The sequence below is a fragment of the Micropterus salmoides genome, unplaced genomic scaffold (genome assembly GCF_014851395.1).
Source record: "Micropterus salmoides isolate LMB-PRFRI ecotype aquatic unplaced genomic scaffold, ASM1485139v1 Ms_hic_scaffold_18, whole genome shotgun sequence".
Taxonomy (NCBI): Eukaryota; Metazoa; Chordata; class Actinopteri; order Centrarchiformes; family Centrarchidae; genus Micropterus; species Micropterus salmoides.
Window position 1 is genome coordinate 32,314,346 of NW_024040928.1, and position 9,271 is coordinate 32,323,616.

General features: G+C 51.3%; 1 protein-coding gene across 1 annotated transcript; it reads left to right on the top strand.

Annotated features, from left to right (window-relative positions):
• Positions 1 to 2,018: 2,018 nt before the first annotated feature.
• On the top strand, positions 2,019 to 8,621 carry bub1ba (BUB1 mitotic checkpoint serine/threonine kinase Ba; the record flags this gene model as incomplete). Its single annotated transcript, XM_038727608.1, is given in 15 exon segments — positions 2,019 to 2,058; positions 2,184 to 2,377; positions 2,494 to 2,582; positions 3,822 to 3,934; positions 4,011 to 4,105; positions 4,218 to 4,246; positions 4,621 to 4,696; positions 4,957 to 5,127; positions 6,645 to 6,782; positions 7,036 to 7,133; positions 7,452 to 7,604; positions 7,710 to 7,855; positions 7,948 to 8,101; positions 8,193 to 8,308; positions 8,432 to 8,621. Coding segments are annotated over 15 exon segments (1,722 nt in total). The 3' UTR covers positions 8,550 to 8,621.
• Between the last annotated feature and the right edge of the window lie 650 nt (positions 8,622 to 9,271).

The following is a 9,271-nucleotide window of genomic DNA, read 5'->3' on the forward strand; positions in this document are numbered from 1 at the left end:
TTATTATTTTATGTTTTAGGCTTTTAATATACGCACACTCACACATGTTTACCGTTTATTTATTTATTTTATTTGAATTTTGAATTTTTAACACTCACACACTTATTTACTTTATTTTATTCTTAATATTTATTTTATTAATTTATTTTTTACACCCACAAACACACTTTACTTTTATTGTTTTTATTTTATTTGAATTTTAAATATTTTTTAACACACACTTACTGTTTATTTTTTAAAAATATTTATTTATTAATTATTTTATTTACACACACAAACACACACGTTTAGTGTTTTATTACCTTTATTTAATGAACTGTATAAATGAACAGTTCTTTCGTAATTTAATTGTTGCTTTGACAACATTGTTGTTTTACTAGCTGACCCCTGCCACCTCGGACACAAGCTGTTTCTCCCCTCTGGCAGGAGGCTGCGTCCATCAGGACCAAAACCTCTCGCCACATAAACAGCTACTTCCTGTCTGCAGCCTCAGTAACAAGACCCGGGTCTGATTCAAATGTCTCTGCACATGTAAATACTGTTTCATCTCAGGCACAAAACCTGCACACTGCCTGTATTTGTTGTTAATTGTTAATCTTTGTTGTTGTAAATTTAGAGATTTCGTTGCACAAACCCAGAATAATGTTATTTCTCTATTCTCTTGAATATTCTTGTATGACTTGTATTGTTTATATTTCTACATTTATTTGTGTCTGCGTGTAAAATTCCTCCTGTGTGTAAAACGCCCAGCTGCCTCCGGCCAGCAGGGGCGCTATAACATGTGACCCGGAGCGGAAGTGACGTGTGAATCGTGGTCGTCAAATAGGCCAATCAGCGCCGCGGCAGCAGGTTCAAAGTTGTGTGGGAACCACAGAAACAGCGGGTCTCTGAGTAAAGTCGGTTTGTTTCTCTGGATTTATTGAACGTTTCAGGTAAGAGAGGTTTTACTGGTTCAACACGTCACCATGGAGACGGTTTAAAAGCGAAGCTTCCGCCAGACTCCGTTCAGATATCCGTCGTTTTTACAGTAACCGCGCCTGCAGAGGACAGAGAGTCTCACAGCTTCAGAGTGACGCGGGTTTGTTCCGTTTAACACGAACCAGCGTCAGACTGTCAGACAGCTGTGAAGCGGGGGGGGGGGGGGCAAGCTCTAAACGTTTTGCAACGTTTTCTGATTGAACGACATGTTTACTTGCAACGTTGCGCAACGAACTTCAGGTTTGTTCTCGTCTGTGTGGTGGGCGTGTCTCAGGTGTTACCCAATCAGCTGCGACAAGTTTGTAAACAACGGTGTAAAAAAAAAGACCCACCGTTTCTGAGTGAAACGTTTAGTCGGCGCTGAACGCGGCCCCAGGTGTCTTTCTGAAGCTGAGGACAGAGAAACACCTGTAAAGAGCAGAAGACAGGTGAGAGGAACACCTGGGACAAGGTGGAGCAACGACCCTGAAGTCCAGGACACTGTAGAGCTGTCACATCTGGACTGCAGTGCCTCAGAGAGGACGAAGTTAGAACACGTCTGTGAAAACGGCGCTCTATGTTGTTGTTTTACATGTAGTAACACTTTTAAAACTATAGTAATATTTAGTCCTTCAGCTGAGAGAAGGCACGTGTCTGCTCCACTGTGCCATGTGTACGCAGCATGTGCATGACTAACACCTTTAACACAGTGGTGCCACAGGTGTTACATGAACACTGGGGCGAGTTCAGCGCAGACAAAACGTTGTTTTCCAACAGAAACGGTGGTTCCTTGAACGCAATGCTGTGAACGCAACCGCACTGCAATTCACACCGTTGTGTTTACAAACTTGTGTAACACCTGAGACACAAACGGGAGGAAACGTACCTCGAAGCCCGTTGCAGAACGTTGCAGAACGTTGCAGGAAACCTGTCGTTCAATGGGAAAATGATGCAAAACGTTTTGAGACTGAACTCGGCCCTGATCTCTGCGGACCCTGACGTGCTTCTAGCTGATGAATGATTGGTTTAGACTGACTGGTGTGTTCTGATTGGTCGATCAGGTGCAGAGATGGCGGAGGGGCTGCCGGTGCAGGTGGGACCGTAAGTGTGTTTCAGTACAAAAGCCCAGAGAGGACAATTTAAATGGACCTTTTCTCTGATTTCTGCATCTTCTGAAAACACATTGATTCAGCACTGACTCCTCTGCGTCTCCCTATTGGCTGCAGGTCGGCCTATCAGAGCGAGCCTTCATCAACACAGACGCACCCGATCGCGGGGGCGGGGCATCAGGAGGAGGGCGTGGTCAGTCAGAGGCCTGAGTACTGTATCGAGCTGCTGACGAGAGGACGGGAAGAGTTCAGCTTCGAGGAGCTCAGAGCGGAAAGATACTTCAAACGGAGAGAAGAGCGGGAGATAGAAGGTGCGTTCACGGACCTCACGGTGGGTTCACGGACCTCACGGTGGGTTCACAGACCTCCTGACGGCGCCGTGTCAGGAGACCTGAACTGAAGATGTTCTTTCGGTTGTTTCCTGCAGAGAAACTGAGACGTGGCGAAGAGCTGAAGAAGCAGCTGAGGAAGGAGCTGGAGGAGAAGAAGAGACTCGTAGAGCTCATGAAGTCACAGGTACACACATACTGCTGCACCCGATACTGATACTGCTGCACCCGATACTGATACTGCTGCACCCGATACTGATACTGATACTGCTGCACCCGATACTGATGCTGCTGCACCCGATACTGATACTGATACTGCTGCACCCGATACTGATACTGATACTGCTGCACCCGATACTGATACTGCTGCACCCGATACTGATACTGATACTGCTGCACCCGATACTGATACTGCTGCACCCGATACTGATACTGATACTGCTGCACCCGATACTGATACTGCTGCACCCGATACTGATACTGATACTGCTGCACCCGATACTGATACTGATACTGCTGCACCCGATACTGATACTGCTGCACCCGATACTGATACTGATACTGCTGCACCCGATACTGATGCTGCTGCACCCGATACTGATGCTGCTGCACCCGATACTGATGCTGCTGCACCCGATACTGATACTGCTGCACCCGATACTGATGCTGCTGCACCCGATACTGATACTGCTGCACCCGATACTGATGCTGCTGCACCCGATACTGATGCTGCTGCACCCGATACTGATACTGATACTGCTGCACCCGATACTGATGCTGCTGCACCCGATACTGATACTGATACTGCTGCACCCGATACTGATACTGCTGCACCCGATACTGATGCTGCTGCACCCGATACTGATGCTGCTGCACCCGATACTGATACTGCTGCACCCGATACTGATACTGCTGCACCCGATACTGATACTGCTGCACCCGATACTGATACTGATACTGCTGCACCCGATACTGATACTGCTGCACCCGATACTGATACTGCTGCACCCGATACTGATACTGCTGCACCCGATACTGATACTGCTGCACCCGATACTGATACTGCTGCACCCGATACTGATGCTGCTGCACCCGATACTGATACTGATACTGCTGCACCCGATACTGATACTGCTGCACCCGATACTGATACTGCTGCACCCGATACTGATGCTGCTGCACCCGATACTGATGCTGCTGCACCCGATACTGATGCTGCTGCACCCGATACTGATACTGCTGCACCCGATACTGATGCTGCTGCACCCGATACTGATGCTGCTGCACCCGATACTGATGCTGCTGCACCCAATACTGATACTGCTGCACCCGATACTGATACTACACCCAAAATTACACCTGATGCTACAAATAAAGAGAAAAGGTTGCATCACGTGACCTCAGACTAACCATGTAACACTTGCAGATGGGTCCTGAAGGCTCCGCCTCTCGGATCAGAGACGCTGCCGGGCCTCCCGCTGCCGCCTCCTTCCAGATCTACGAAGACTCCCGGTCTGCTGCTGCTGCTCGGCCTGCTGGGTAATAAATGCACCGCTCATGAACTGCAGCCTGGTGTGAATCAGCTGGACTCAAAGTCCTCGTGTGTCTTCAACAGAACCTCTGACGCGTCTCAGGACAAGCTGCAGGACGACGTCTTCCTCCGACCTGACGAGAGAGGGCTGTGTCTGAAGGTCCAGTGTCCACAACAAGGTGAGTCTGTGGTCTCGGTCCGGCTGAGTCTGTGGTCCCGGTCCAGCTGAGTCTGTGGTCCTGGTCTCAGTCTGTTAATAACCAGCTTCTCTGATGTGTTTGTGTCTCGCAGGTTTTTTCGGAACCTCTTCACTCCCTCAGGTTTGTTACTTTGAAACACACAGTTTGTCTCTGAGTCCAGGTACAGAGTCCAGGTACAGAGTCCAGGTACAGAGTCCAGGTACAGAGTCCAGGTACAGAGTCCAGGTACAGAGTCCAGGTACAGAGTCCAGGTCCTGATCAGGCTGTTACAGAAAAAGCAAAAGGGAAAATTTTAGAAAACGGAAGGATAATTTTTCTGATCTTTGTCCAAGACGTCCCAACATAAAGACGGGAACAGATCTAACCTCACTGATTGATGATTGGTGGAAGTCGCTCATAAAGTTCACATGAACTAAACTTTATTGACACTGACGTCCACAGACGGACAGTGTGAAGGTCTCAGGAACTGACTCTGCTGCTCCTCTTGACTGCAGGTCGACGCTGGGATCCAGCCTCACAACACAAACCTGCCATCTGCTCCACAAAACGGCTTCACCCAGACCCCCACAGGTGAGACCCAGACCCCCACAGGTGAGACTCAGACCCCCACAGGTGAGACCCAGACCATATTAACTAACTAAATGACATTTCCCAGATCTAAGGTTTGGAATTCCTCCCCATTAGACTTCACTTCTAACACTGAAAACCTGATCAGGGATCAGCGCAGTCAGGGACGGGGTTATTGATCCGAGCTGGTCTATGTGCCGTCTCGGCCTCACGGCACATTCAGGCTGAAGCTTCTGACTTTTCTGTGTTTCTGAAACGATCAGTGGTCCAGACCTCAGTGGAACCAGTGTCTAAAACCAGACAGGAGCTGAGTCCCATACAGGAGACCAGCGTGGAGGCAAACTCTCTGACCTCGCTGGGGATGTCGGCCGGACACGGTAGTCCACTGCAGGAGGACCAGGACCAGGAGGAACTGGACCCCGTTCCATCACACGGTGAGTCTAAACCCTGTTTAGACCTGATGACCGTTACACAGGCGGGGCGTGAGAGTCGCCTCGACCCCTGTTTGTTTCCTGCCCACGAGTCGCCTCTACCCCAGATGTTTGTTTGTTTGTTTCCTGCTCACGAGTCGCCTCGCCCCGTTTGTTTCCTGCCCACGAGTCGCCTCGCCCCCTGTTTGTTGTTTCCTGCCCACGAGTCGCCTCGCCCCCAGATGTTTGTTGTTTCCTGCTCACGAGTCGCCTCGCCCCCAGATGTTTGTTTGTTTCCTGCCCACGAGTTGCCTCGCCCCCAGATGTTTGTTGTTTCCTGCTCACGAGTCGCCTCGCCCCCAGATGTTTGTTTGTTTCCTGCCCACGAGTCGCCTCGCCCCCAGATGTTTGTTTGTTTCCTGCCCACGAGTCGCCTCGCCCCCAGATGTTTGTTTCCTGCTCACGAGTCGCCTCGCCACCAGATGTTTGTTGTTTCCTGCCCACGAGTCGCCTCGCCACCAGATGTTTGTTTGTTTCCTGCCCACGAGTCGCCTCGCCACCAGATGTTTGTTTGTTTCCTGCCCACGAGTCGCCTCGCCCCCAGATGTTTGTTGTTTCCTGCCCACGAGTCGCCTCGCCCCCAGATGTTTGTTTGGTTGTTTCCTGCCCACGAGTCGCCTCGCCCCCTGTTGGTTGTTGTTGTTTCCTGCCCACGAGTCGCCTCGCCCCCTGTTGGTGGTTGTTTCCTGCCCACGAGTCGCCTCGCCCCCTGTTGGTGGTTGTTTCCTGCCCACGAGTCGCCTCGCCCCCAGATGTTTGTTTGGTTGTTTCCTGCCCACGAGTCGCCTCGCCCCCAGATGTTTGTTTGGTTGTTTCCTGCCCACGAGTCGCCTCGCCCCCAGATGTTTGTTTGGTTGTTTCCTGCCCACGAGTCGCCTCGCCCCCTGTTGGTGGTGGTTTCCTGCCCACGAGTCGCCTCGCCCCCTGTTGGTGGTGGTTTCCTGCCCACGAGTCGCCTCGCCCCCTGTTGGTTGTGGTTGTTTCCTGCCCACGAGTCGCCTCGCCCCCTGTTGGTTGTGGTTGTTTCCTGCCCACGAGTCGCCTCGCCCCCAGATGTTTGTTTGGTTGTTTCCTGCCCACGAGTCGCCTCGCCCCCAGATGTTTGTTTGGTTGTTTCCTGCCCACGAGTCGCCTCGCCCCCAGATGTTTGTTTGGTTGTTTCCTGCCCACGAGTCGCCTCGCCCCCAGATGTTTGTTTGGTTGTTTCCTGCCCACGAGTCGCCTCGCCCCCAGATGTTTGTTTGGTTGTTTCCTGCCCACGAGTCGCCTCGCCCCCAGATGTTTGTTTGGTTGTTTCCTGCCCACGAGTCGCCTCGCCCCCAGATGTTTGTTTGGTTGTTTCCTGCCCACGAGTCGCCTCGCCCCCAGATGTTTGTTTGGTTGTTTCCTGCCCACGAGTCGCCTCGCCCCCTGTTGGTGGTTGTTTCCTGCCCACGAGTCTCCTCCGGATGTTTACTCTGTGCTTGATATGTTTTGACCAGTTGGTGGTGCTGTGGATCCCTGTGACCCTGACGTGCGGCGGCGGCTGCTGGAGCTCTGTGATGTCACTTCCTCTCCAGACTTCCACTCAGAGCCCCGCCCCCTCCCTGAAGTGGAGACGGATGGCTTTCTGCAGCTGGGTACGAACATCCGCACCACATGTTGTTGATCAGACTGATTATTGGTTAATCTGCCTGTTGGTTTCTCAGCAGTCGATCAAGCAGAGAGAATCTTATTGATTAAACTGATTCATTGATTATCTGATTACATGTTGTTTTAATCGATGAATTGTTTCAGCTCAAACAGGATCAGTACTGTAATATTACTCTCACCAGGACAAACATGTTGGATCAGTGCTGACTGATTATTCTTTATTGGATGTGTGTCCACCAGGGGGCAGATTCTTTACTCTCTTCCCTGGAGTTCTGGACCGAGGAAGCTTCTCCGTCTATAAAGGAACTACAGAGGACCACGACCACGTGCTCATCAAGGTGAAGCTGTTCTAGCTGCCTCACCTTCACCTCTCGTCATCAGACCAAACCTCAGCTTAGATTCTTGTATTACGCTGTCAAAGCATCATGGGAAATTTAGTTAGTGAAAACTGGCCAAGTTTAAAGTTTAGTCTTTTGACCTTCCCTGTTCCCAAGTCAACTACGACTCCCAGGGTGCATTTCACTCCAAATCATCCAGTCAGTGTTGTAGAAGCTAAAGGAAACCTGATTAAACCTCCCAGCTGTTTAAACCGGCTCCCTTTCTGATTCTGGGTCTCCATGGTGATAGATGTGGTTTCCTGTGTTTACCTGCCGCAGGTGGACAGCTGCTCTGTTCCCTGGGATTTCCATCAGTTTCAGCGTCTGAAGAAGAACTCGGCCGCCGCCGCCGGTCTTCCTCTGATCAGCTGTTTCCTGTTCCTGGACGGCTGCATCACCGTCTACAAAAACCCGGCTGGTTACAAGTTCACAGTGAGTCACGACCCAACAACACGCTGACACGGCGAGGCGCGCCGTTTTAGTTTGATTTCCCCTCGGGGTTTGGGTTAAGGGAATAACTAAGGTGTGTGTCTGCAGGAGCTGACTGAGCGCGCTCCCACCGAGCTGTTGGTCGGTTATAAAGTCCTGGCTCTGCTGCATCTGGTGTCGCAGCTGCACTCCTGCAGGCTGCTGCATGCGGGGCTGCAGCCCAGTGTTCTCACCTGTTCCAAGGACACACACAGGTGAGGGGGGACGGGGGGGCGTGGTCATGTGATTCTGAGTTTGAGTCGGTGGATCACGAGCAGAACAGTTTAACTTGTCGTTGTTCCTCCAGAGGTTCCCTGAGTCCTGATTCGGTCTTCCCGGTGGACTGGTCGTCCTCTGTGGACCTGGACCTCCAGCAGGGCGTCACCTCGGTCCAGCAGATCCCATCGGCTCAGGCCTACATCACTCTGGGTCTACTGGAGCCGACCGCCCCGCCAGAGCTGGTACCGCCTCCGAAACACCTGTCCGCTCTGTACAGACCCCGCCTCCTCCACTGGGTGAAGACTAACCCCTCCCCTTTTCTCTGCCCGTCAGGTTGACCTGGTGGGCGTGGCCGAAACGGTCCACCTCCTCCTGACCAACAGCAGGATGGTCGCTGTTAAAGACGAAGGCGGCTGGACGGCAGAGTGGTTCAGTGAAGACAAACCCAGGTACCGACCCAGTTCACCTGCGGTCCAGCCGTCTGCTTCACTGCCGGTGGACCGGGCTCAGCCGCTCCCCTCCTCACCTGCCCAGGTACATGACCCGTCTGACGTGTCTTCCTGTCTCCACAGCGTCCTGCACTCCAGAAAATGGACGAGCTTTTTCCGGACGCTGCTGAACGCCGGGGGCCGCTCGTCGCTGTCCGTCCTGTCGGAGCTGCAGGAGCAGCTGTCGGCGCTTTTCGCCTGAGTCTCTCCTGCTGGTTCTTCATGTATCTGTGTTTTCTTGTCAAACTAAATAAAAAGGTTGTTTATAATTAAATCTGCGTCTCGGTCGGGCTCTAACAGAGTCAGGAGCCAGGAGAACACAGGACACGCCTCCTCCTCAACGCTCGCCAAGTTGGTTACGTAGGAGAGGGAAACTTTACAAATGTACATGTTGGCTTTGAGAGGAGTACACAGAGTACTAACTGAAGTTTAAACACACCGATCAGCCGTGACATCGTGACCACTGACAGGAAGTGAATACCTGTGATGACCATGTCACCTGTCAGTCGGTGCCAGAACACACGGTGGAGTCCAGACCTCCACGGGTCAGGACCAGCAGGTGGTCGTAATGTTGTGGCTGATCGGTGAACATCGGTAAGGTACCTGAGGGTTGAGTTGGTGACGGGGTTTGGACAAACCGGAGACCAGGTCCTTATCCCGCTGCTTTTAAGCCACTACTATATTATAAGGTGAAGTTTCTGTATTTCAAACAGCCTTAAGATGCAAAAATTGAAACTGATGACTAATGACTGAAGCAGTAAGCCTTCACCTTATCTAGCCACGACTTGCACTGCACAATTTATTTTGTAGTTTTGGTGTCGCACCATAAGAGTTGTTAGCCGGACAAATATTGTGTTAATTTTATGTTGTCAGAGTACAAACACACCCTGAAAAGCTGTTGTGTATTAAATATGAATGTGAGTC